The sequence below is a fragment of the Catharus ustulatus genome, chromosome 3, assembly GCF_009819885.2.
Source record: "Catharus ustulatus isolate bCatUst1 chromosome 3, bCatUst1.pri.v2, whole genome shotgun sequence".
NCBI classification, from domain to species: domain Eukaryota; kingdom Metazoa; phylum Chordata; class Aves; order Passeriformes; family Turdidae; genus Catharus; species Catharus ustulatus.
In genome coordinates, this window is record NC_046223.1 from 68309180 (window position 1) to 68336251 (window position 27072).

The 27072-nt window shown below is 41.6% G+C and overlaps 1 protein-coding gene across 1 annotated transcript in view; it reads right to left on the bottom strand.

Moving 5' to 3' along the window:
• The window catches only part of DCBLD1 (discoidin, CUB and LCCL domain containing 1), a 46571-nt gene extending 19862 nt beyond the window's left edge, over window positions 1-26709 (bottom strand). Inside the window, exons 1-4 of the mRNA XM_033056092.1 lie at window positions 26375-26709; window positions 11330-11542; window positions 1023-1160; window positions 406-457 (exon numbers count right to left, since the gene is read on the bottom strand). Of these exons, the coding sequence (XP_032911983.1) occupies window positions 406-457; window positions 1023-1160; window positions 11330-11542; window positions 26375-26624 (653 nt within the window). The 5' untranslated portion in view covers window positions 26625-26709. The remainder of the gene's footprint in view (window positions 1-405; window positions 458-1022; window positions 1161-11329; window positions 11543-26374) is intronic.
• Between the last annotated feature and the right edge of the window lie 363 nt (window positions 26710-27072).

Consider the following 27072-nt stretch of genomic DNA (forward strand, 5'->3'; position numbering starts at 1 on the left):
TTACCATTTCAAACCTATCACAAAGTTCAAGGTACCGAGAAATTATAGCTTGTCCTCAGATAATCTTGTATCAGCTGGGATGTGATCTGCTCCCAAAGGAAGCACTGGAATTTGAGGTTACTTTGAATTTCAAAGTGGAAATTCTTTTAACATATACCATGTATATGTATGCACTTAATGAGAATTGCTGAGAGCTCTGCAACTTCGTTCCATCACTTTTCTGGGCCACAGTCTTCCATTCTGCACTACTGCTTCTCACAACCAGGATTCAGACCGTTACAGCACTGGGGCCCAACAAACTTCCCTTCTCCAGAAAACCAAGACTCTTTAACATTTTCTAACAATTGAATCAGTTGCCAGATATTGTAAAGCAAGCCAGAATGCAGAGCTGCAAACCTTCTTTACCTGAATTCAGTCTTTGTGTAGTGGTTTGCTCGTTCCAAACAGGTGATTAGATCTGTGAAAAGTTTACAAATGTCAATTCCCGTTGTAGGATGTAAAACTACAAATATTTGCCCGAACATGAAATTACATTTAAAGACCTCTCTGTATAATACTTAAGCAATTTTATTAGACTCTAAGCAACAGCTATGATTTTCTTTCAATATTTTCAACTTCCTCTTCTACTCTTCTTATGCTTTATAACTTCTTCAAAGTTGAACAGACCTCCAGAACATTGAATGTGGGAATGAAAACCTAAATCCCTCCTACTTCTCCATTCTATCACAGTGTGATTGGGTGCTGGAGCTCAAAACACAGCAGAGCTTCAAGGAGAAGGTGTTATTTCCCCCCTCCATTGGCCCTGTATTTCAAATGGCCTAGGTAGGATTTCAGAAGCTATTATATCTGGTTAATGTTACAACTGTTTCTTGCACACATGCTATTAAAAATACCATGGCTCATGCTAATCTGGAAATATTTAGGAACAAACATTTAGGCTAAAGCTCTATATGTGTAGAGATAATAATTAAACAGGGGGAACTATGCCACTGATCTTTTACTATTTTTGGATATCACCTTACCTGGATGATCACTGCTGGCATAGGACAACAGAAAACCTCGTCCTGACACGTGGGATCCACTCTCAAAGTGAATAGTTGCCTCATTGCTATCTAGAATGATTTCTTTGGGGACAGGCATCACATTACCACAGTACGGCCCTACAGACAGAACAAAGAAGATTTCAAAAGTTTAGATGACATAATTGGGCTGGAAAAGTCTCATGATTAGAAAAGAATTTCATAACATACTCATTCTCTTTCAGTATCAATCCAAATGTTGACAAAAGGGTTTTGGCTTCAGTCCTTTACGGGTATGAGCTCTAAAGCTACCCTGACAAGGAGTGGCCAGGATCCAGTTGTCTCTGCATGGCAGCAATTCCAGCATCCACATTTCTCATCACATAAGCTTTAGGAGAAAGATTAATGCCTTCTGACCTTTGAAGTACAGCATGCTTACAACCAGTAGTAAGTCATTAGAGAAAATGACACTACATTCAAAAGCAATCCAAGGGATCTAGGCAGGGTCCCCAAGATAAACCCTCCAAACACACACAGCTCATGCCATTGTGGCACAGCAGCCAGTCAGAAAGGATTAAGATCAGAAACAGAGCACCTGGTTTTCAAAGACCTGCATGCCACAAGCTGAATTGTACTACAAGGTAGTAACGCTTCCCTCAGAACAATTCCTAGGCATTTTCCATTTAAAAACACCATTAGACCATGGAAGTACACAGTTCAGGTCTCTAGAGTTTAAAAAAAAAAAGAGAGGGAAAGGGGAAGATGAAGGGAGTGGGGCAGGGAGACAACAGCCTTGCACTTACAGTGAATTAGATAAGGGTTTTATAGCTACCAACTGCAGTATCTTGGACCAGCCTTTGGGACACTCCTTTCTTGTGACAGCAGGTGTGCCCAGGACTCCTAGCTGCTTCCTCAGAAAGTAATTTCCTGAGGGGAGTGTTCCTTTGAGACTGCCACAGTCTTTGCCCTTCCCTTCTGTCACCGTACCTGGGTGCAAACACCCATCCCTAGCTGCCCTCAGGCACAGATAATACCGAAAATTCAAAGCACTTTGGATATATTTGTTCAAACCTATGAGTCTATTTGCAATATAAACTGCAAAGAAGAGGTTTCTGTAAAATGGCAAACAGACATTTTTCCCCAAAGGAAAAAAAATCCAAATGACCCTTTACAAGCCCTCAGCCCATCAGTTCTGTTGAGGTGAATGACAGCTTTTGTGTCCTACAGCAAATCTTTGGGATGAAAAACAATCACTTTGATTTTTTCTAGACAACCTTATCTTGGTGGTGGTGGCTACTTTAGGGCAACTTGGAACTGACTTCTGAGACACAAGAAATTACATTCACATCATGACGCAAATTTGATGAGTGATACCCATCGTAACAGGCTCCTAAAAGCTTCTTCATTTTGCTTGAATACTCTTTGGTAAGGAAGGCTCTTTTCCAAATACTTCATTTGGCTTACAACAACTATAAAGTCAGCCTACAGAGTATCCCAATCAGAGCCAACAACAACCAGCTGTCAGGAGAATGGGACAAACAAAAGGAGGAACTCTTGTCCTTTTGGCTTATAAAAATCATATGGTGAAGCCAGGCAGGCAGAGAAACAAGCGACGAGTGTGACATTTCCCTGGAGTACTCATGTGTTGAGAAATGACTCACGACTTAGTCAGAGAAAACAATGTCTATAAAAAGGGTTAAACAAATTGCTTAGGAAATGAACTTATCAAAAAGACAGCATCTGACACTGTGTCATACCAGACAACTGCACGAGTGATTTATTTGAGAAGGTCTTTTGTGTCAGGTTGCAGTGGGAGAAGTAAAGTGCTAACTTAGATTTCTTTTGAGAGAGAGAGAGAGAGAAATGGGGAAAAGACAGGGAGCATTGCATGTCTTCGAAATAAAACACCTGAGAAAGCTTTAGTCCTTTTTCTCCTCTTAAGGACTGTCTCTACATATTTTCTTACAAGTGTTCTTTGGCTTTCTCCCTGGCAGCAATTGGCAGTGACCTATCTACTCTGGAGGTATAATTTAGATGGCTGATTCATGCAGCCACACATCAGCTGGATCAGGGATGAGTGTCTCCTCCAGCAGCAAGTCTACATACGTTCCAGATAATTATACAAACAAATCATACATCATGAGCAAAACCAATAAAATAAAATAAAATAAAATACAAAATAGTCTAGACACACAGACATGTATAGTCCAAACTATAAAGCAAGAAATTCAGAATCAATCAGCTAAAGAAACCAACATTCAGTGTCTAAAGACAAGTTTCTGCTATTAAGTAATAAATCCAAAAAGCTACCAGGCTATGGTTATCTCCTGCCAAGAGCAGTGCTGGCGTACCAAGAGATTCCTATGGGTAGCTCAAAATAAAGGGAGCCTAGGATTAATCCCTTAAAGGATATAGAAGCAAGAAAGAATATATAGTCAAGCAAGGAATATTTTCTAAAGGTTTATAAGATTTTGCAAAGATTTGTAAGAAAAAAAGAGGGGAGGGGGCAGGTGGAATTTATTAATACTATAAATCATTCACTTGTTCTTTTGTTGCAAACTGAAGAAGCCTTGAAAAACACTCCAATATATTTCTTCTCAATAATTCAGGTAATACCACATAAGCACTACACTGTCAGGTCTCAGACTTGCCTGGGATCTAGCAGAGTTTATTTCCATGTTACCAAATAGCAAAATAAGTGCTGAGAGGGAGGGTTCAGGAAAAAGTGTAAGCATTATCTCACCCCTAAACTGCAGCTCTTAGAGAAAGTGATCAGACACCAGTTTGACTCACAGGTTCTTTACTCCCTGAAAGAACTAGAGATGTGCACAGTCTGTTTTTTAGGAAAGGTGTTAATCCACCCTTTTTGGTGCTTACTGTGTTTAATATGACCAGTGTAAAAGTACCCCTCTGATTTGATTTACCTAATAATACTGGGTTTGGTTAAGCAGCATCTCTCTCCATTTTGCCAAGTATTTGCAGAGTGGTCTTTTTAACTTTAAATTCCCATTCTTCCCCTAATCAATTTATTTTACATCGATGGTCTTCCAGAAAGCTTGCTAAGGAGACAATAGTAATGCTTAGAAAATAAAACTGATTCAGGAACAAAAAAAAATTTTTTTGGGTTCAGTTTTGACTGATGAGAGATATGTTTTCATCTGTTTGTAAATTTTCCTTAGAATAGTGGTTTTTTTGTACTTTTCCTATGCACTTCCGTACGTCAGTCCTCTTATTTCCTTTCATGTTGTAAAGGCAGAGACAGGACAGTCTCCCAGGCTCTGCATTTTGGCTTGTGGCGTGTCTGGTTAGATGCACTTGCTATAGACACAACAATACCTGGTAGGTTTGCTCTCCATGGACTCACTATTACTTCAAATATTTATATTGTGAGAATTTATAGACATTAGAAGACTAAACCTAGCCAACATCTATACACATTAGACTTCATCTGAAAACTGTATTTAATCTACTCAGTATTCTCCACCTGCAATTAAAGTGACAAAAATACCTTCACTGTTTACTTTAAAAACTCATTCATATGTGCTCCTCATCTTGTCTGTCCATCCCACCTGAGATTCATTGATTTCCCTGGGCTTTCTATATGAATACTGTACAACCATAGTAAAGATGAGAGATGATGAAGAAAGCCCAGTATGAAAATGAGAAACTTGCTTATAGGGCCCTGTTAATTTTTACTACAGCATTTGGACTTGACTCTGGATAAATATTTAATTCCTAAACCTGGGACTTAGCCAGAAGTTTTTTAAGATCACTTTTGAGAACTGCCAGATCACGTTATCAGTTTTTCATCTTCTAATGTTAGTTGTGAGGTGGGTTGTTTTGCATATTCGGCTTGAAGAACGAGTCATGAATGCTGATCTCTCTCAGCTTCCTGTTAAAGTGACTTGGCTGGAGCTCTGCTGGGGTAAGTAGGCAGGAGTATTTGGTTTGTTTATAAGAACAAAGGAAAGAGTTTGATTTAATAAACAGATGTGTTACATGTGATGAAGCTGAGTAGGTGTTCTCCATATTTCAATATTGCTATATCTAGATGCCAGGGCCTGTTCTTCTTTCCATGTCTCATTAAGAAGTTGACCCAACTGTGGTTCCGTCTGGTCACTCCAGATTCCTTTTATATATATTTATAATAATTCTACAGGAGAGATATTAGAGGTCTAAGGATTTCAAGTACACTAATTTTAATATTCTCCATAATTGAAGTAACTTTTAATGCCTTTCATGCAGAAGATTTGATCTGTTTGTATGGTTTAGGTGGCTTAAATGAAACACTTTTGTTTCCAAGCAGTATTAACATCCTGCAAGTTACACAGTAAATTGTCTCGTGGATATCCCTTGGCCGGCCCCGCTGGAGACTGAAGAGACTATTTTACATGTTGTTTATTTTTTAAATGTTAGCAATAGCCTACTACTTTTGTCTTTTTCATAATAGTGTTGTTTTGCAAATCTGATGATCTTTACAGCATTGTCTGGTTTTATGAGGTCTAGTTTACTTCTATTGTCAACCAGGCTCTGGCACAGCTCCTGAGCTTTCTTTGTTGAATTATATTCCTTTATTTTCTCTATTTCCCTTAAGATGTACCGTGCCCAGAGGACTCTTCTTTCACACCAGCTGGCAATGCCTACATGCTGCTTATTTCTTTAGTTCTTAATACTTTCTGCCTCTTCTGTAAGGCTTTTTCTTCCTTTTAGCAGCAACTATTTCCCTCTTCAGCTACTGAATTGCCAGTTCACTATGCTCATTCTCTTTCAAATTCTTCACATCATTTGAAATCTGCAGCTTGACATTTGCAGGTCTTTAAGAAACTTGGTTTGGATATTAAATAATGACATCCTGTTCAACAGAGACTCTTCTCCCTTTTTTCAGTCTTTACTTGCAAAGTAAGCCCCAGCAGGCAGGCAAGATGCAACAATCCATGGATGTGCCTCTAAAAGATTATCATGTCTTAATGCATTTGTTTGGGGAAAACAATGTTTTACATTGTAGCCTTTTCTCAACTAAATCAATTTGGAATTACCTCAGTTGCTGGGAAAGGACAGAGGATAAAATGAACACAGATCACACTTGTTTCACTTCAGAGCTAAATACTCATCCATAGTGCAAGTCTTTCATGAATAGCTCACAAAACAAGCAAGGATCTGTTGTACGAAAACACCTTCAGTCTCAAAATTCATCTCCATCCCACATTCACACAAATACTTTGATAAGCAGTAATTGCCTGTCCCCCTTACCAAGAAAGCTCCTCTTTGCTCCAGCCCTCACACACACACACACCTGCAGTGGGAACCAGCAGGACCCTGCGAGGACACAAAGTGCTGCTCTGTGTCCTTCTTTGCAGGATGAAGGGAAGGTGTTTAACACGCTGCAGACCCGAGATGACAGAGTGGGTAGTCAGGACGAGACAGCCTGGTTATTCAATGTTTAACTCTGTGCAACACAGTCTGACCTCAGGTTTAGTGGTAAGCATTTCTTGTTTTAGGAAAAACAAATATAACTTTCGGTTAACATTTCCAAAGGGTCGCCAAAGACTGTGATAAAGGAAAGAAAAAAGCATCAGAGGTTGGAGAAGTAATCACAACTTTAAAATGGAGTGTCTGGGCCACCTGCACAGGCTGATCTGCCTGCTTGACCTCAGGTGAGATCCTGCCTTTTAACACTGGTGTGGTTTTAGCCAAATCCAAAGACAGAAACACAGCAAGAGCTAGGAATCATAAACGAAGATCTGTAGTTTAACAAAAAACAGGGACTAATACACTGTATGCAGCTAACAGGAAAAAGGGTCCAACATCAATCAATTTGTTGCATCAATTCTTCCTGAAAACTCAGAATGCTGCAACCACTCAGGTGAAACTGTTAAAAGTGTTTTGAGTGTTTAGAAACTGCTCAACTTGATCTTCAGCAAGAACTTGTCTGGGCATTTCTCTGGGTTTCCTGAAATACCAGAAACAATACAGTAATAACAAGTTTCCTTTGAGGGATGAAAAAGAAACCTGGACACACCTTTTATTCAAACAAGACGTTTATTTCAATACACAATAAGGAGTGACTGGTTTGATGAATCCCCTCAAGTGATAATGACAGGTAGGAGGCATCCAAAGGCACTCTGTACCTTTAGTGATGGGGTGTGGGGAGAAGAAAGCGTTTTCAGTAAATTCTCTATTTCATGTTAGTTACCAGCTGTAAATTATGCAAGAACAAGTCAACTGCACTAACTCTCCAAATTATTACTAGTCACTCAGCAGCTCTGACATCCACCCCAGAGGAACACATCAACCTCCTACTGACTGCAAGTGAATGAGGAAGTAAGTAGGCACTTATCTCTTCTTTTGGCTTTCTCTCCAGTCAAGACTGATGATCATCTCACAAAATTAAGGGAAAAAATACCAAGCCATTAGAAGAGGAAGAGATAGAAAAAAGAAAAGAAAAAGGGGTCAAAAGAGGTACAGAAATCTGATAGAGACATGAAAAGAAGCAGACTAAAAGCAGCTCCTGTCGAACTTTTAAAACATTTATGATCCACCTTCATAAGCGTGCAAATTTTGTTCTTGAGAACTACAGGGCTGACATGGTTAATCTTGTTTTCACATATCCCTTTAACTAATTAAAAAATCAGAAGCTCTACTTCAGAGCTCAGTATTTTTAATATGCTCAGATAATGCAATTAACTCGAGAAGAAAAGCATTTTGGTAAAGGCTGCACCTTGTCTGCACTGTGAGATTATGCTCATATTAATTTTCTGTGGGACTAAAAACACCATATTTTAATCCAGTCGAAAGCTGTGCCTTTGCAACAGAACATGATCATCTATTTATTTCTCCTAGAGACAACATGTGCAAAGCTGTGCTAATATTTAAATGTTTGTCAGACAAAGGTGACTCAGTTTCACCAAAACGGGTGTTAGACTCCCTTTGCTGACTGATGATTAATATTTTCACAGCTACGTCTGGATACAGAGCTAACAGCTTGAAAGAAAAGGCTTGCTGCAGGTTCCTTTCTCCACTGAACACTAAATAAAATAATTTGCAGAGTAATAACTCAGACATACAGTGTTCTGACACTGTATGACTCCAGTTTTAGAGTTTCATTAAAATTATTTATCTTTTAATTGCAATATTGGAGAAATCTAAAATCAATAGCTGTTTTCACAAGTCCATCAAAATTGAGAATTACCAAAGGTGACAAGAACTGTAGTGTCACATTTGTGTCTTAGTTGAGACTGAGAAAGGCTTCAGCAGATCAGCACACAGCAACACTACATGTTTTTCTAGGAATGAATCATACTCTTCTATCCATCTGCAGAATTCAAGGAATGCCTTGGACTTTTATAAAATTTGCATGCAAGTGCTCCAATTTGTAGTCACCAACTTAAAAAAGTATCGTCAATGTTCCCGGTAACATAAATCAATTAATCCCTTAATTTGTATTTAACAGCTTCCCTATACTGCATGGAACATAAATACCCCAAAGACAAATAGAGTTACTCCTTGCTGTATTGCAAGAATCCCTGCAGATGGTTATAATGATGAATGAATCACAGTTAAATGTAAAGACAGGAATAAATCTGAAAGGAAAACAATACTTTATCATCTGGAGTCTTCTTCACACTAATTTTATATTTGTACACACAATCTAGTATTTTGCCTCTGACCGATTTTCTAAGCTTCACATACACTCCTTTACAGATGTTTGTAGTCATACTGACATTCATGTTGTTGTCTTCTGTAGAGCTGAAGAAATCAGCATGACGTTTAAAACATATTTCCCTTTGGACCTTATTGTCTTGTAATTGCAAACCTCCTAAATAAAGAGCAAAGGCTGCTCAGACTAATTTGAAACATGAGCAGTATTCACATTGCCAGCTTTCATACTTTGCTTTTTAGGTTTTCGTTTTTAAACCTAGGTCAAAAACACACAAAGATTAGTTTTTAATTGCTCAGATGTTTTCAGTGTTTGCAAAATATTTTCAGCTCTTCATCATCTCATGAAAGAATTTTGATGTCTAAGGTCAGTATCTCCTTGGCCAGAGGGAAGATGTTGACTGCCTGTAGATGTTCATGAACAGAAAAGGGTTGCAAAGAGGAGATGTGAGTCCAAAACAGCTGTCTAAAAGGACACTAAACAGACTGAATGGATGTAGCAGAGCTTATTCACAAGGCTTCTTTTGCTTGCAGAAAAGCATATTGAAACCCAAAGCTACAGCAAGACTGTTGAAAAAAATGACTTAGAGAAGCCCTAACCTCATCTAAGAATTCACGTGTCTTTTAAAACATAAGCAACATCATTAATTTATGCCTGTAGAACTATTTCCACATCCACTCTGCATGAATTTGCCTGAATGTAGAATAGACACTCTGTAGGTATGCTGGTGGGAAAGTTTACAGTGAGCTGCAGACCACAAAAACCATTACAGAAGGTATGCCTGCCTAAACTATAAGACTGGTTTAATCAGATATGACCAAAATCTGCTAATTGTGCAAGAATGCAAATTACAGTCCACATGCATCAGACATTACCAATCAGATCTGAAAATGGGTGTGGGAATACTTTCAAAAAATTAATTATGTGGACTTGATTGCATAATACACAGCTATTCTGTGCTTATAGGTGGAATGACTGCAGTATAAATAATGTGAAGATGTCTTCAGGCTGATCTGTAAGGAGTCAGAATTTCAATCAACATCCAAGTTTCATTTTTCACTTCAAAAAACAATATATTGATTTATTCCTCTTTCTGAGAAGATCCTTAGATTAGAAATGTCAAGACAGTATCAATAAAAATTATTCAAAGATATACTAGTGCAATAATAGCCACTTATTTCTTACTGTGAAGTACAGACAGACTGCTTCAGCGAACACAGCTCATTACTTAGTTATGAAATGGATCACAGAACCGCAGAACAGCTTAGGTTGTAAGGGATCTTAAAGGGCATCTAATTCCAATCCTCCCTGACATGGGCAGTGACCTTCCATTAGATTAGGTTGGCCAGGTCCCCATCCAACCTGGCCTTGAACATTTCCAGGGATGGGGCAGGCACAATTTCTCTGGGCAACCTGTTCCAGTGCCTCACCACTCTCACAGTGAAGAGATACATAAATAGCATTAAAAAATCCCAGCACACATGAAGAGATGCTCCTTATGCCTCAAATCAAGCTCTGTGCAGGCTTAGATATCAGCATGTTGCTGCCCACTCTTAGTGAAGGTTGTTTCAAAATGTAATACCTCCCCCAGGAGAACAATAATTACCTTTACCTTCCTTTGTGAGCAAGCCTTTAATACCTCACTTGATCTTCTCTTACCAGATGAGTGATAAGCCTATCATGCCGATAAATGAAAGGCAATCAACCCTCCTTACTCCTAAGATATCCTATGAGATCTCATCTTTTGAGAACTACATACTTTTCTGAGCCAAGCAGCGAGGTGGGAAACCTGCAGAGGCTCTGTGCAGCTCATAACTTCATCACATTTTTCCCTTGAATCCATTCTGCTTGTTAAGTCCAGTATAGCACATTTAGCCTCAGCTGACTGAAGGGCTACACAGCCCACTCCCAGCAGGCAAAAATTTATGAACTGTCAATGCAGGAGTGTATTCCTATATTGCAGAACTCCTTGCAGCTTTGAATTTAAATTGGATTTCTGAAAAAGGGTGCATGACTTGAAAAATCAGTTTGACTCTTCTAGAAAGTGCAGATCAAAAGCTTCAGTGACAACTGCTTGGGAAAACCATTTTGAGGAAGGCCTCAGGTTCTCCCTGGAGAGAATCCTGTTGCTGTTATGATTGTTTTAAGTGCACAGCTGTAGCAGATTATTTGCTTATCTTCCTGTGCAAATCTCTTACAGGAGTGCAGTCTGGCTGTATGCATTTAATATCTGCAAGTATTAAAGCCTGTACATTAGTAAAGGTCTTTGAGCCATGGACTGCCTAAGGAAGAGAAACACACAGGGTGATTGACTCCTATTTTTGAGTTTGTGAGGAAGCTCTTCCCCTACAAAGGAAGGGAACAGGGCTGACATAGATCTAGGGACTTGCTATACCAAAACTGTGATGGCCCAGCTCTGCAGGTCTGAAGGCAGAGCCCCCCTGCAGCACAGCATGGCAGCACCCTCAGCCTTGGCAGAACTACACACAGTGGGACAATGGCTTCCAACACAGGGAACAAAACACTTGAGCACAAAAAGGAGGAGGAGAGGACAAAGGCTGACATTTCTTGCATTTTGCTAAGCTGCCTTTTACTCACACTTTTATCAGTTCATGGATTCACCATGGCGTTGTGTCTTGGGTCTCTTACATACCATGCAATGTTGAAGAGCTCTGGATGGTAAGGTAGCTGGACTCGCATTTCTGTGATTCAATATCCAGGTCTCCAATTTTCAAGATCAGGCGTTTTCCTGGAGGTACTTGGATTTTCTTTTCACAAAGAGTGTAGTTTGGGTATGTCCCAGGATAGTTCTTGGATGCCAGTGTCCCACTGTCTTGATACATCACTGTGTGCCCACATCCATCCCCTGCAGTAGGAAAATAGGAAGAAAAACAGAATGTATTCCTCAATAAAATAAATGTAAGAAAATAGCAGCTGCATAATCATGTCTTGTGCACTTTTCCCTTTTAAATAAGTATTTTGTAATACTCCACCTCAGTTCTGCTGCTGTTGGAACATAGGTAACTGAAATAAATATAGTCACATTTCTCTTGTAAAGCAGTAGAAAGAAAGCTTGGAAACACTCATGAACTAGGGTGTATTTGACAGTAATGTAGAAATAGTGTCTCTCTGGCTTTCTGCTTTACAGCCAAACTCTACTAAATCCCTGAAGATACAATTCCACATGTAAGAAGCAGGATCCTTCCATAACTAATTTTCTCCCAGTTATCAGTCATCATTTAATTTCCATAGCAATAGCCACCACAGAGAGGGTAACTGAGTCATACATAAAAGCACAGACATGATTTAACTGTGTGCTATCACAGACCCAACACTTATTAAAATCTTACTTTCCTGTTGCTTTTATTGTGCCACTTGCACAATACTAACAGCACAGGGGACCAGGTAAAGACACAAGAGTGGCTCCCAAAGTGGGGTGTGCACTGTTAATGGTACACAGGCTACTTTGCAGCAGCATGCCCAGAAACACACATGCTGCTGCCTCTTTGCTCGAGGGGTGAGGGTAGGGGTCCTCAAAGCATGTCTTCATGGCACTGTGTAGGAGCCAGCTCAGCTTTGGAACCTTTCCTTGGTGGAGAGGCATCTGAGGACCAGCTGCAGCAGATCAGAGGACAACAGGAAAAGGCGCATGGAAATACATGGGGGGATGTGCGGACTGACATGGAAAACAGGAAGCATCCACAGAGGGGAAAGGAAGCAGGTATCAGATAAGAGACCTTGACTACCGAAGGAAGTAATTTTTACCGAACTATTTAAAAGCATACTAATAACTTAAAATTTGTATACTAAAGCTTAAGTCATTTTGTTCTGCTCAATCTTCCAAATAATCAAAAAATTTCTGACAATGGACTAGTGTCACATACACATACATCTAAGAGGCAGTCCTCAGTGTCAGGTCATTTAGGGTGTAAGCACTTTCCATAGGAGTCTTGCATATGGTTATCCTTTATCTTGGAAAACTGGAGGTAATCCAAGAAGTGTTAACAAAATAAAGAATCCTTCAGAGCTGGGAACTCACAATGTTCGCTTTAACTACCCACAATTTTATTTTTGGGGATATTTTGGTTAAACTCTTTTGGTCTGTGGCATTTAAATTACTACCTGGATTTCCTTCTAAAATCATTAGGAAAAGCAAACTTAAGGTTTGATAGGATTATTTAAAAAGGAACAAATAGGAAGGAAGTGTTGAAAAAGAAACATGCCATACCAAGGGATGGGGGGAGAGTGGCATGCTGTGCTAAGATAAGCTCCAAGCTATCAAACTTTGACTTGCTACTGTATAATTACACTGCCATTTCATCCAACTCACTCATCTGCTTTTTCACAAGCAACCACATTTATTTTGAAGCTTTGGCATTACTACTAGCTTTGTTGCCTGCTATTTATTTTTGTCATGGGTTCATGCTGGGAATAGAGGTGAATTGGAGATGTAGATCCAAAATCATATCACCATAAAACATATTCAATATGGTTTTTTTCAGATCTCCTTTTTCACATGCTTTGAAAAACATCTGTTGTTCAGGCTTTTTAACCAAGGGCTATTGATTTTAGGATGCCTAGGAAAATACTCAAGATGAAAGGCAAGCCAGCCACATAAGCAAATCACCTTTTAATGGAAACTCTTGGCAATAGGAACGAAGAGATAAAGATTATGGTAGATGAGCTGCCAATCTTCTGAACAGAGAGAGGGGTCCATAGAGGTCTAGCCAGTGTAAAATCAGATTGCTTCCAGCAGGACACAGGACAACCTTGATGCCTGTGTTGTCAACTGCTACAGTAAAAAAAGAACTGCCTATAGCCTTCAATTTAAACTCCATGTTTCTAACTGTGAGAATTTATTTTAACTGGAATAAAGAAACTACAATATTGAGTTTCGTTTGCAACTTACACTTATTAGGGAAGAAAAGGAGAAACAAAGAGAAAGTGACAGAACCACATGGGGATGAATTCCTTAAAATGGAAAGTCCAGTGCTCACACAGACTTCATCTTACTAGGCTGTGCTCCGGCTGTGCCACCTCTGTACAACACCAAAGATCTTTTGTGGTGCAAAACACTGTTCAAAAAACTGTAAAGACCTCGCTATCATGATAAGACCTTGATGACAGTCCAGGTCACAGAGCTTTAAATCTCCGCAGAAAGTGCACAGGCAAAACTGTGCATGAGAGCCTGCCATCCTCCTCTGTGAGGTTATACAAGGTCTTGTTCCCAGGGAAACTTTTTTATTCCTTTTTTCTTTTTTTTTTTTTTTTGGTTGTTAAATCTGTCTTTGAGCAAGAGCATTAACACCAGAACATCTTTTGAGCTACGAAAGCAAAAATGCTCTTTTCTGACTTTTCACTGGTGGAGCACGGCCATCCAAACACTCCAGCTGAGGACAGGAAGCCTCAGCATCAGCCTGCACCTATAACATCCCTTTCTGCCTCAGTTCTGCCTGCCTGCCACAAAGCAAAAGCTAATGATAAAAGCTTGTTTGCCACAAGAACCAAAGTAGTGTCCTAAAATCAGACCAAGTCCTAGTAACTACTACTTCTAACAGAGAAGGCTGGCTGCAGCTCTGAATTCTGTTTCTCAGCAAGATTAAGATTTTTCTTTCCTCTGGTACACAGAAATTTGCTGGAAAACACACCCAAAAGAAGGAGTCAGAAGGTAAAGAGGGAATGTAGAATAAAAGTCAAGATCTGACACCTCAAAGAGTGAATTAATGACTAAATGTCAGTAAAAAACTCACAAATATAACATCGCTATATAACAAGGGCTCAGAAATGGAGGCAAGTTGTAGAGATTCAAGTACATCCCTAGTCACATTATCAAATGCAAAATGTGAACAACACTGCCATTAATTTTGTTCATATTATTTTTCACAGGAAATTTTGATTTTCAGTAGAAATGTGTTGGCCAAACTTAAAATATACTGAGTTGAAAACACAACTCCCCCATCCCTATGAAAACTATCATTTAAACACCCGATGTCACACACTTTTCTATAGGCACAGCTCTTCTGGATGGAAATGCACTTTTTTTAACCAGTCAGTCTGACAGACTTTCTTACTGACACTAAGTTTTCACTTATCATTACTTCCGAGAACTGTTTCCTATCACCCCATTTGGCAAGAAGCTGGCAGCCTTGCCTCAGACATCCAGGTTTCATCACTTCTCACTGGACAGGAGCAAAGCAACATATTTGAGGACAAGCATTAAACAACCAGAGAATCTAAACCTACTCAGATTAAATAAAATCTCTCCTAAGCACCAGGAGTTATTGAAAACACATCAAACAGGTTTTTAGAACAAGTTCCCACGGGCATTTGAATCAAGACCAAGATCATGATCTCTGAATCGTGGGCAACCATCTATTGGCCTACATGCAGGTTGTACCAAAGATCACACAGCACTGGAATTAAGGCAGTTTACCAGAAACAGAAATAATCTCCCATGGCAGATGATGGAAACAACGCCCCAAGAAGAAAGAACCACAACTGGCACCTTCTGCCACAGCAGAGGCACACCACTCACACCTTGCCCTCTCTCACACCAAGAGGCAGTGCCAAGAGCAGCGCATGTTTGTAAACCCAAACCTGGGACTCCACCAGGACACACCAGCACATGAGGCTGTGGAGAGGGCAAGAGGAGACACCAAGGGGCTGGCAGGTATCCCACCCTCAGACACTCAAGTAATGGATGCATGTGGGACAAGGTGGAGAAGTATCTCCAAGCAGCTGTGTCTGGGCTGAGTCTGACCATGGCTGCTGGTACACAGGCAGGAGGGCCTCCTCCAGGATCTAACCTGCCCAGGAAGGACAGAGGTGATGAAATCAATGCCCACAAACAAGTTCTGGCCCCATCCTGTGAGCTGCCTGGGACACAGCCCTTGACAGATACTGGGGCTTTAGCACAGTGGTGGAGGTACCAGAAGCAGTACAGAGATCCCTGAAGATGATGCTTCAGGTACCCTCTTGTCATGCAGAACCTGACTGGACAGACTCTCTCCTTATTCCTTCCAAGGCCCAGCACACAAGCTGAGCCATGGTGTCTCACTCCTCTACTCCCTGGGCTTTTCCATCCCTTGGCTGCACACACATGTGGATGCACACAGTGCCTTCAAACAACCATTCCCTTCTGAGATAGGGAAAAGGTTGCAGTTTTTCAAATAAGTGCTATAAAAAGTTTCCATGTGCTGCACCTTTCAGAAACATGTCGAACTGGCCAACTACAAAACAGTTACAGAGTAGGATATCAAAGCATTTTCCAAAGCATTGCTACAATATCCTGGCAGCAAACAGCTGCCTTTTTCATCCTTCTGATTCACCCTCATGAAGCAATTCATAACAGCCTTGGACTCACTCCAGTGCTAAATACATGTTATACCTAGGCGTGATCACGCACTCAGCCTGCAGCTCCCTGCCCTCTTCCATTCTATGGGACGAGCCCTGGGAGCCCCAGCATTTCCCACTTGGACTCCCTGGTTACAGACTACTGCTACCTGATGTCCCTTGGCTGCCCATCTTTCCACCAGGATAAAGTCCCTCCAAAGTAACCCTATTTCCCTCCCTGCCTCCTCTCTCCCAGTCTGACATCCTTTTGAAGGTCACCTCCATGGTGGTTCTTGGAGAAGGCAAGCTCTCCCTACTCCACTATGGCTCTGAGAGCTCTGATGAGAAGCCCCACAAGGGGAAAAGAGATTTGTCTCATCTTCCACATTGTTTTCACTGAAGTAATAACTCCAACTTATTAAAAACTACAATAATAATTGAGTCAAGGAGTTTTGCATCTGTGTTTGAAATAAGATTTGAGTTATGCACAAGAACAGATAAGTATCTAAAAAATAAAAAAAAAATCAACTCCTTCCAGTCAAACCTGTGCCCTCTCTGCTCACATGGGATAGGAGAAAAGACAGAAAATCCAAGTTTCTTGTCAGATGCCATCCAAATCCACTGATGTAGTCTGAAAACACTTTAGGTTTTCATACAGCAACTCTAACCTTCATCACTAACAGAACCATGCATGCTGCAAACACAAACGGGTTCATGCCTTCACTGCTTTCTGAGGTGATGGGGTAAAATGCAGAGGTAAGTGTTTAATCTCTAACCTCTCTGCTGCCAAACCTGGGCCATGAGCATCAGCTCTTTACTGTGCCATTGTAACAGAAGAGGCACCTCCATGAAACCAGGACCTACATCTATTCCACAGAGAATGGTGAGATGTCAGAGCGTTGTGCTTCTCCTGGCAGTGAGCTCAAAGCGCAACACCAGAGCCCCGAGGCATTGCTGGGCAGGTGAAAATCCCCAATCCTCCTCCCCAGCAGCGCTGGGGCCCAGAGCCACAGGCACCATGGGGAAGGTAGAGAGAGAAATGGCCACACATTTGGGGATTTCACAAGCCCCTGGGTTCAGGGCAGATGCCATTTACACCAGCCAAGCAACTGGCTGAGTCCTGCTTCAAAAGTATATAAATCCACAGCAGGATTTTTTCAGAAGTCCAGTTTTATGTTCTTCACAATATTTTGTGGATACAGAAAAAAATATTTTTAAATAATGAAAGAAATAATTAAAAATCAAGGCAAGTCTGTAAAGAAACAAAAAAAAACCCCAAAAAAGCAAAAAACCAAACAACCAAGAAGTGACTGTCATCCTCCATGGCTTTCAAATTAGTATTAATATCTTTTTAAGGGAAAAAGTCTCCCACATCACAGTATGCCCTATTGCAAAAGGAAAAACAAATAGCACGTAAATATTTTCTTTGAGTGGCATTTTAATTTAACTCCATTGGGAAGTCAGGAAACATTTTATTCTCTGTGCTGCAGCAGTTCCTAAGGACACTTGTTTTGCTGCACAAGATAACCAAGCAGTGGCTGGCAGGAGGGCCAAGAGCAGGAAGGGAACGTAGAGCAGCAGAAGAAACAAAGGAACACCACTGAGTGCTGATTTTGTTGCCCAAATTATTTATTTACCAACATCAAAGGGATGCAAAAGGAGAAGGAGGTCAAACAAACAATGGCATGTTTTCCCCTCCTCTTCACAGGCATTATTTACTGTAATGTCCCTCTTAAAGCAGAAATGAGAAAGAAGCAAATGACCTCCAATTGGTTCCGCAGTGTTTCCACAAACCACAAATTCCTACCACGTGCTCTGCTGCAACCACCCCACAGCCATTCAGACTGTGGCTGGGAACTGGCTTTCCTCAGGATGTCCCCTGCAGCCAGCCTCAGGAGATGCTCAGCCTCAAACATATGAAAAGTTATTTTGGTAACTAGTTGGATTGCCACCATCAGGTAAAGGAAAAAAAAAAAAAAACCCTGACAACCCTCCTGTCTTATCTAGCAGCATAACTTACATCCATACTAGCATTTCTCAAAGTCTGAGGTTTTAACCATTGCAGCACAGCCATCTGGGAGCAGTCGGGGAAATCCTTCCAGCTGGGCAGTGACTTTTCTGCAACTGACCTGGGTAGCATTTAGCACCCAAGAAGCCTCTCACCTTTGGAGAGGTTCACAAAGACAAATACATACCAAGATCTGAGATTTTGTTTATTTAGCTGCTAAAAGGTCAAAAGAAAGCAAAAGGTATCTCCTTATAAGCAACTTCTATCAACAGGAAGCCATGTCTATTAACAGAACTTTACACTCAGCATGCAGGTTTGACACCTGAACAAGTAGTAAAGTCTTTCTTACACTAACACAAATGTGAATCACGATCTGGTTCCAATGCAATCTGTGAAAGACAGACAGTACCAGAGTACATGTCAAAAATAAGCATGTTTTAGTCACTGCTTCCAGGACTTAGGCACTATACCCAAATGTAGCCCGCCAGAGAAGCAAGCTTCAGTACTGTAATTTGCTTTTCAGCACTCTAAATACAGCAGTCTTGAGCTTGTGGGTGTGAGAAAACTTCTATGCCTTTTTAACTGCTGAAACAAAAGAGATTTGTAATATTGCACAGCTTCATTTAAATATTTTTCAATGATTTCCTTTTATGAAGGTGGCATACTGCTGCAACTGACCACATCAACATTTTATTGTTGTGCGGATTTGGACAAATACGAGAATGGAGCTACAAATATATGGAAATTATATGGAAATTTCAGAGGAATCTTAGAGTCCCATTTTTCCAAAAGGGAAACTAATGTTTTGGTTTATATATAAATAAATTATTACTATGGCACATGTCCATATTACAAACCTCAAGTGCAGAGAAGGCACCAAGTCCATTGCCAAGCACTTCTTGTACCTGCATGCTCAGAAAGAGCCGTGAAGGACCATAAATAAATGGGAAAATGGCCATATTCCTCCATCAGCCACCCATGCAGAGTAACTCAGGACCCTGGTGATGGTTCAGAGCTCTGAAGGCTATGAGGAGCAAATATGCCACAGACAGCAGTTTATTCCCTGCCCCTCTGCCTACCAGAAATGCGTCAACAACTCAGGGCTGGAGCAGGAGATGGAGCTCCCTCCCACCCTGTGCTAGGGGGACATTTTGCCATTAGGGCATCTCCTCTGGTTCTGCTGACTTGAGGCAAACATGAAGTTGGATTTTTATTAAGGGCTTTTCAGGCAAAGTGGGAAATGCTAATCTTAACTAAGAGTCATATCATATATATGCAAATTGTTTGCTCTACTTTCTCCATCTGTTTTCTTCCCAGGTTTTTCTCTGCGCTATGCTTTACTGGAGATTAACTTACAGTATATTGCACCAAATTTGGACTGTGTGGGAAACATATGCTGCAAGCTCAAGGCCAGACTCGAATATTGGGTTGCACAGGAATAGGAATATTCACAGCAGTGCTAAGGACTGACAAACCCACAGGGACAGGAAATTCAGAGACACCAGGGTAAGGAGAGGCTGAAGCAGAACTGTTCCAGTTACAGTAGCAGGTGGGAAGGCAAGATTTCAAAACAGTTTTAATTTGGGCAAGAGGAAGTGGTTGAACATGATAGAATTAAACCACACACTCCTCTCATTTTAATATGCAATTACCTTGTTAGTGTGATACACATCAAGCAAGATACAAAGCTATCAATGATGGAGGATGGTCTTTTTTTTCCTAGAAATCACACCTGTCCTGACTTACTTGAAAAATCACGCATCCGCCTTTCATGCCTGTACACCTGGGTGGAATGCGATTTGTTAATAAGAAAGGACAAGAGAAAGGACGCTACTTTTCTCAAAGTGAATTATACAAACACCCCATTATCCCCAAGATGTAAAATAACAAATATCTCAAGAGAAAACAAATTGATTTGTGATGGAAATGATAATTGTCATTTATCAGCACAACAAATTTTATGTCTTTTGATTCAGTGAACCCAGTGTCTAAGAAACTATTTCCTCCATGGTTACTGCAAATTAACAAAATGGTTTCTTGCAACTCCAGTAGAAATGGAAGTAAAATTTAACTGATCTATGATGAAGAACCAATCAAAGAACTACTCTGACCTGATGCACTGAAAGCAAGAAATGTCTTTTATCAGTATTGTCACACAACGAGCCTGCTTGATACTCATCCTCAAGGTACTAAACAAAACGGCACATGCAGAACATCCATAAACTTCTGTGATCTTCCCAGTTCATTGTGATTACATATAGTTGTCGTGAAAGATTGAAAGATGTTTTAAATTTGAAAAAAAAAAAAAAAAAAAAAAAAAAAAAAAAGGAAAGCAGCTACGTAATTTCTTATGTACTATAGCATTGGTTGTGGCACCACCTGTGACCCACAGCATAATTTCTGTGTCTTCTGTGACATATTAATGAAAGGTATTTACTTATGGATGTGGAAAACAGCAGAGAGAAGTTTATTTTATGCCACCCTGTGTACACTTATACTGAAAACTCCACAATTCTACTTTGACCAGATTCTTTTGATTAGCAGTAGTATTAAACAATCACATTCTCAACTTCTGAAACAGGATACAGCAGAAAGGTCTGAACAGTTTTTCACTCAACCCAAGAGTGACTCAGTGTAACTGCTCAGTTTATTTTGATACAGTTTTACTTTGCTTTCCACCTACAAAACACAGCAGCTAACTTTCATCTAAAAAAGAAAAGTGGATTCATTTTCAAAACATGAGCATTAGCAAGGACCATGAGTCTAACCATGTTTCTTCTGTCTGTGCTAAATCACTAGATCAGTAAGTGCTGATTCCTTGGGTTTGAAAATGTTAACACGACCACCCAAAAAGCCTTCAGTAGCTCAGAGGCATTTGAACTTCAGTTCCCCTGTAGCATGTTGACACAAGAAACATGGACTAATGCAAACCCCTGCCTTTGGGAGAAAGCTGACAAAACAGGGAAGGCGACAGCTCAAATGCAAGCCATGGACCTCGCTGCTAAAGCATCTCAGCAGAGGGAGACCCATAAGATAACTGAATTTATTTCAAAAGTTAAAATATATTTTTGCAGACCTGGAGGAGAAAGTGGATTTTTGTTGTTCTTGTTATGAGTTCATTTTACAAGAGAGGCATTGCTGACTATTTAGGCGAAACAACACCACCACAGAACTGGTGTGGCATCAGAGCAAAACACGAGTAACTTCAGGCAGAAGCCACACATCTCCTTTCTGCACAGTTAGTGCAGCTGCAACAACAAGGCTCAGGCACGTAACAAAGCCATTTTGTTCGGGTGGGTGAAGAAATCCACCTATGTTTCCAGCCTTTTGAAGCCTCTCCTGCTACTCCATGAAGAAAAGTTTTGTTTGATTTCTGACAGGACACACACAGGCCTTTGTATAGCATGAGGGATCACATCCAGAATTCCCCATGTGTTTTTGTAATTTGAAATAAAACAAACAAACAAAATTTTTATTCAGTAGACATGAACATCTGGAAGATGACATCAACATGACTTCAACTTTAATGTCAAAGCATTAGACTGAAATCCAATATTGTTGAACAATTTGTGGTGGAAATGCCAGAAACCTGAACATCATGGAATAAAACTGTGATAGATATGAGGTTTCTGCAGCAACTGAAGGAAGAAACAATGTTTTAGAGCTTAACTAAATGCCTGATGAACACGAATGCAATTACAGATGCAGCTTGGGCTGAAATGCAAGATACTAAATATAAAAATAACCACCCTGGTCCTGTAGGAGGCCTGGGAACTGGGATTCTAGCCTTGCTCTGCTTTCCCCATTTATTCTTCTGTCTTTTATCATGGTTGGCTTGAAAATACCTTCACTGAAGCTGTTTGGAGATGGGCAAATACTGCGTAGCATGGGTGCACTCATCCTCCTCTGTGCCTGTTTGTGGGAGCAGAATGGAAATGCCACCAGACAGCAATCCTGTCCCATTAGGGAACGAGAAATAACAGATACGGTCACGGTGGAACTGGAAATCTTGCTCAAAGAGTATGAGAAAGTACCACCACCAAACTAAGCCTTCATATCTTGGAAGGAAACTCCTGAGAGGCAAGTCCTGGGTCTGCCAAAAGAAGAGATAGGGAGAGAGGCAATGCTTCCTCTCCTCAAAACACTCAGCTCCCAGGCCTAATTATACAGGATCAACAATCCTAACCAAAACTACTGGCAGCCTCTCTCTATGTACAAGCATCCAGCCAACCTCAAAAATGTGGCTTTAGTACTCACACAATTTTCACAGACAAAATCAGTTTAATTAGATAGTTTGTAATTTCTTTTGAAACCAAAAATAAAGGTATATGTATACTCTTTAAACTAGTCAAACCACTATCCCTTTTTTATTTAAGCATCACTATTAGCTTGTCCCAATTTGAAGTTTCCCACTCCCAGTTGTAACACTAATTAAACCTTTTGGGGAAGTTGTGTGCTCATTCTTATGCATTGCTATTAATATTTTTTATTGCAGTTAGTTGGGATCCAACACCATTCCACTGAATCCAGTCAGAAGGACTTTATTTTGATTTTGTCTGGCTTGTTTTATTCTTAGCAGATGGTGCAAACCCATATGTTGATGAGTACATGCCACAGGAGAGCATCTGATCCGATACAGCCAGCCCCAAACTACAGTGATGCCTATGCTGAGGACTTCAGTGCCTGCCACCACACAGGACCACACTTCTCACCATGTTGTGAGAGCTCAGATGGGCTTTCAAAACTACACTAGTCCTGGTACCTAAGATACTTTTGAAAAGGTACCTTAGACATCCCCATACAGTAGCACGACAGTCCTCAAAACTGGCATTCTTTCAAACAAATTTTTACCGTGCTACCCACATACCTCAGATGGACTAAAGGTGACACAGTGCTGATGAATATAAATTAATATATTTTTGCATATGCAAACCAACAAATAATTTTCATGAAATATGATTCAACAGCCATGCAGGTAACAACTTTTCCAAAGCATCTTTTTCTCCCTGCATTGTCAAAGAGGCTCTCGCTGCCCTCCCTGTCTTTGATTTTGTTTGAAATACATCCCCTGATAACCTAAAGAGAAGTACTTACAAAGAGCTCAGACCTATTTATAGCAAAGTCTGTGTGACAGAAAACATTGCAGTTTTCTTGTGGTGGGTACGCGCATTGCTTATGAACTGCAACTGGAAAACTGTTGCCTCCCTCTTTAGCAATTCTAGTCAGCATTCCCAAGGCAAGAGAGAGGGAGCCAAGGAAGGAAACAGACATAAGGACAAAACGCAAACAAACTGAAAATTTACCAATCACTTATATTCAGAAACTGTAGCACGGGGTTTGGGTACAAGAAAGACTCATCTCAATCTGCATTTCAAACTGCTGGAAACGGGCATACAAAGTGGATTAGCATGATCACACCAGTATTCTTCAGCAAGGGTTTTGTGCAAGCCCCTGAGAACAGGCATAATCTCTGGTAATTACTGGATACACTGTTGTCACATTGAATAACAGCCTTTCCTCAAAACACATAAAAGTCTACTCCCCATCGATTCTTCCAACTGGGCACTGGGTGCAACTGTCAACAGATCCAGGAATACGGCAAGCAAAGCTCTCTCCTGGATGCTGATCTGCAAATCCCACATGAACTAGTTTCATAGCTGTGTTTTAAGTGAAAATAAATGAGGTACAGCAAGAGCAGTAGCTTAAATCTTGTACTTAGTAGATTAAAATCCTCATTCCTCTTATGCCCTCCTACAAACAACCAACCTTCAGATCAGTTTTAAGTCCTACTGGCCAGAAATGCAATAGAAAATGAGTCAAAACTATGAAAGATTCAGATTCAACTCTGACTTCTGTTGCCCACAATTACATGGTTCAATGTTTTGCTCAACACCACCAGAAGAAAAAGCAGGGAATGGTGAAAGGCAAAGATAGTACGTTCAGGGTTGCCTCCCTTCTGCCTTGGGTTCTAACCACTGGAGGAGATGCTTAGAAGAGATACCAGGATAAGGGGTAGCTGTGTGAGGTTGGCAGATGGGAAACAAGGTTTGTTTTGTAGTTCTCTGTAAAGAACTGGCAACTGAAACCCCAAGAGAAGATTGGTGTACAGCAGAATAAAAGAGAAAAGAACTGCCTTTTATTATAAATCCCAAAGCTATATATTACTCACGGACAGTCATAGATGTAGTACTTGTTCCCAGGCGAGAGCTACTAAGCCCATAAATATTTTTTAATTAAAATAGTTTTCCTTGATGCTTAGCCTTCCGTATTATCATTTTATGGACAACAAAATTCCACATTCATAGACTCCTCAAACACACATTTAACATATTTTCAAGAACAGAAAGAGTGCTGACACCCAGACTCTACACAATCACACTCAGATACAAGCCATTCTCTGAAATAACCAAGAACAGGTAAAAAAAGGTTTTTCCTTAATTTGAAACTGAGGTAAAAGAACAGAAGCTGTAACAGCCACTTCATCCTTGTTCTGTAGCACCCCTCAAGAAAAAGTTAAAAGGGAGGTAAAGGCTGCATGTTGTGCAGTTAGCTTATGAAGAGTCAGAAAAATGTAATGCTTCATTTTTTAAAATCAATATACTAAAACCAGTGCATCTTTGAACCCGGTGGTTGGAAACACCAGTGGTGAAGAGATACAGAATTATCTGAAACTCGAGCCTGATTCACTCTGGCACTTCTCCTGCTCCATTACAACTTCTAAATCAAGTCAAGAAGCTTGTGTAACAGGAAGTTTGTATCCACTTATCCTTATCTCCTTTCTCCACTGGTGTGACTTCAGAACACTCAGCCCTTAATTTATAAGGTAACAGTAATAAACAAACACAGAAGAGCTCCCCCTGTGGAGAAATGAAGTGGAGGGGGATCAACATCTTTTCTGCTTTCTAGACATTGGACAGATAATCTTGTAAATCCGAGTTTGGTCCAAAGAGAACCAGGCAAAATAGTACTTGTGTTTCCATTCTGTTGATTGTAGAAAAATTTTTAGCACGGATAAAACAAAAGTGCTTTTACCAATTAATTTGGGAATGTGGACAAGAAGGGACATTCATACTTACTACTGTGTTACTGTATGCACCAAAGCCCCCTGAAATCCCAACAGATTTACTATTACCCACTTGCCTCCCAAATAACTTTCTTCTCCCTGGTGCCATTGAGTGAGCGAAAAACATCGGTGAAAGAGAAAACAAATAAAACCCACTCCAAATAGTGATGAAAAGAGGGAATTAAGGGAATGCTTTTTCTTTGCTACATATGTTTCCTGAAACATATCAAATCGGAGTCCCAGTACATCGAGGACAGAACAGCAAAATTACCAAGAAGGTGGCAAGTGGCAGGACGACTCATACCAACTTCTCCCTTTTGTGGAGATGCATATCAGGAACCTCTGTTAACAGGAGGTTATGGGAAGAACAGGTATTAATCAGCCGAAGTACTTTCTGCCAATGCCTGTATACAATGCCTGTATACAGCTAATGGCACGGCGCTGGGTTCTGGAATGTGCAGCCAAGTCTGAACATTAATACAGGACTTCTGAGTTATCTGAATGCATTGTCGAGCTCATTATGATGCTTAGTTTCCAGTATTAGCTATTTTATCGGTAGCTGCCAGCTAAGTCTTCCAAGACGGATGCATCAGGCCATGCAATGCAACAGTCAAGAGGTTGCAACTCCGCGGTCGGAGATGTCAGCTGTAGTGGTAATTTACACAGGAAGTTTAAAAACACAGAAGAGCACCCGCACTCTATTTGCAACAAACTGCACTACCACAAAAAGGCTCGTAACGTCTCCTAGAGATGCCTACTAAACTTCGTCCCGGCACAAGTACGGGCATTTCACTCTCTCCCCGAGGCGGTGTGAGAGCAGAGCTGCCGTCCGCGGCTGTGGGGCAGGGGCTGCTGGCCCCAGCCCCGGACGGAGCAGCCCCGGCATTGCCGCTGACCGAGCGCCGCCCGCCGCGCCCGGGGCTCCCGCCGGGGCTGCCGAGGCGCGGCCACAGCGGGCGCCCAGGTGGCCTCTCCCTACCTCCTGCACGCAACTTTTTCGCCGCTTATCCGACTTATTACAAAAATAAATTTTAAAAAAAGTCCTAATTAACAAAGATCAAGAAAGTCGTAGTATAAATTTACCGTAAGGCTGGTTACCACTCTAATCTCGCAGCTACTCAGACACAGGGATAAACCCGGCGAGGATTAACCAGGTCAGCTATATACAGCCCTGAGAGCAGCTCAGGCTACGCTCCCGCAGAGCAGCGAGGCGAGGACGGCGGGGGTAGCCCGCAGCACCCCTCGCTCGCCCAGCGCCGCGCCCGCCGCCCGTCCCCGCCCGGCCCCGCACTCACCCAGCGTCTCCGCCCGCAGCCAGAGCGGGGCCGAGGCTCCGAGCAGCAGCGAGAGCAGCAGCGAGGGGGCGGCCCGCGCCCCCCCGGCCGAGCCCATGGCTCCGGCTCTCGGCGGGGCGGGCAAGGCACAACTTCCCCACTTCCCTCCTGCTCCTTTCTCTGCCTCTCCCCTTCCTCCTCCTCCTTCTGGCTGGGGCGGCTCCGGAGCCAGCCCGCGCTCCCGCGGCGGGGGGCGGCCCCCTCCCGGCATCCTTCCCCCCGCAGGTGTTTCTGCGGAGGCGGAGAAGGGGCCGTGCGGGGCTGCCTCTGGCCCCGTGCCCCGCCGGTGGCCGGGCTGCAGCGCTGCCGCTCCCGCCTCCCCGGCCTGGGGCTGGGGGTGGAGAGAGGAAACGGGAGAAGGGGAAGCGCCACTATTCCCATTGGGCTGCCGCTCGGGGTATCTCCTCCTCCTGCCGTGGACCGAGGGGCCGGCCGCCCCCTCCCCTCGCCGAGTGCTGCTTCTCCCGCCCGCCGCCGCTCCGGGGTGCTGCACTGGGGTCGCGGCTTTCCCCAAACCGTGCAGCCCCCAGCATCGCCTGCGAGCCCCCGAAGTTTGCAAGCCACGTACATGCCCGTATATATATATTTATATATATATATATATGTGTGTGTGTGTCTGTATACACACACAGAGACACTCATATATACGTGTATGTTCT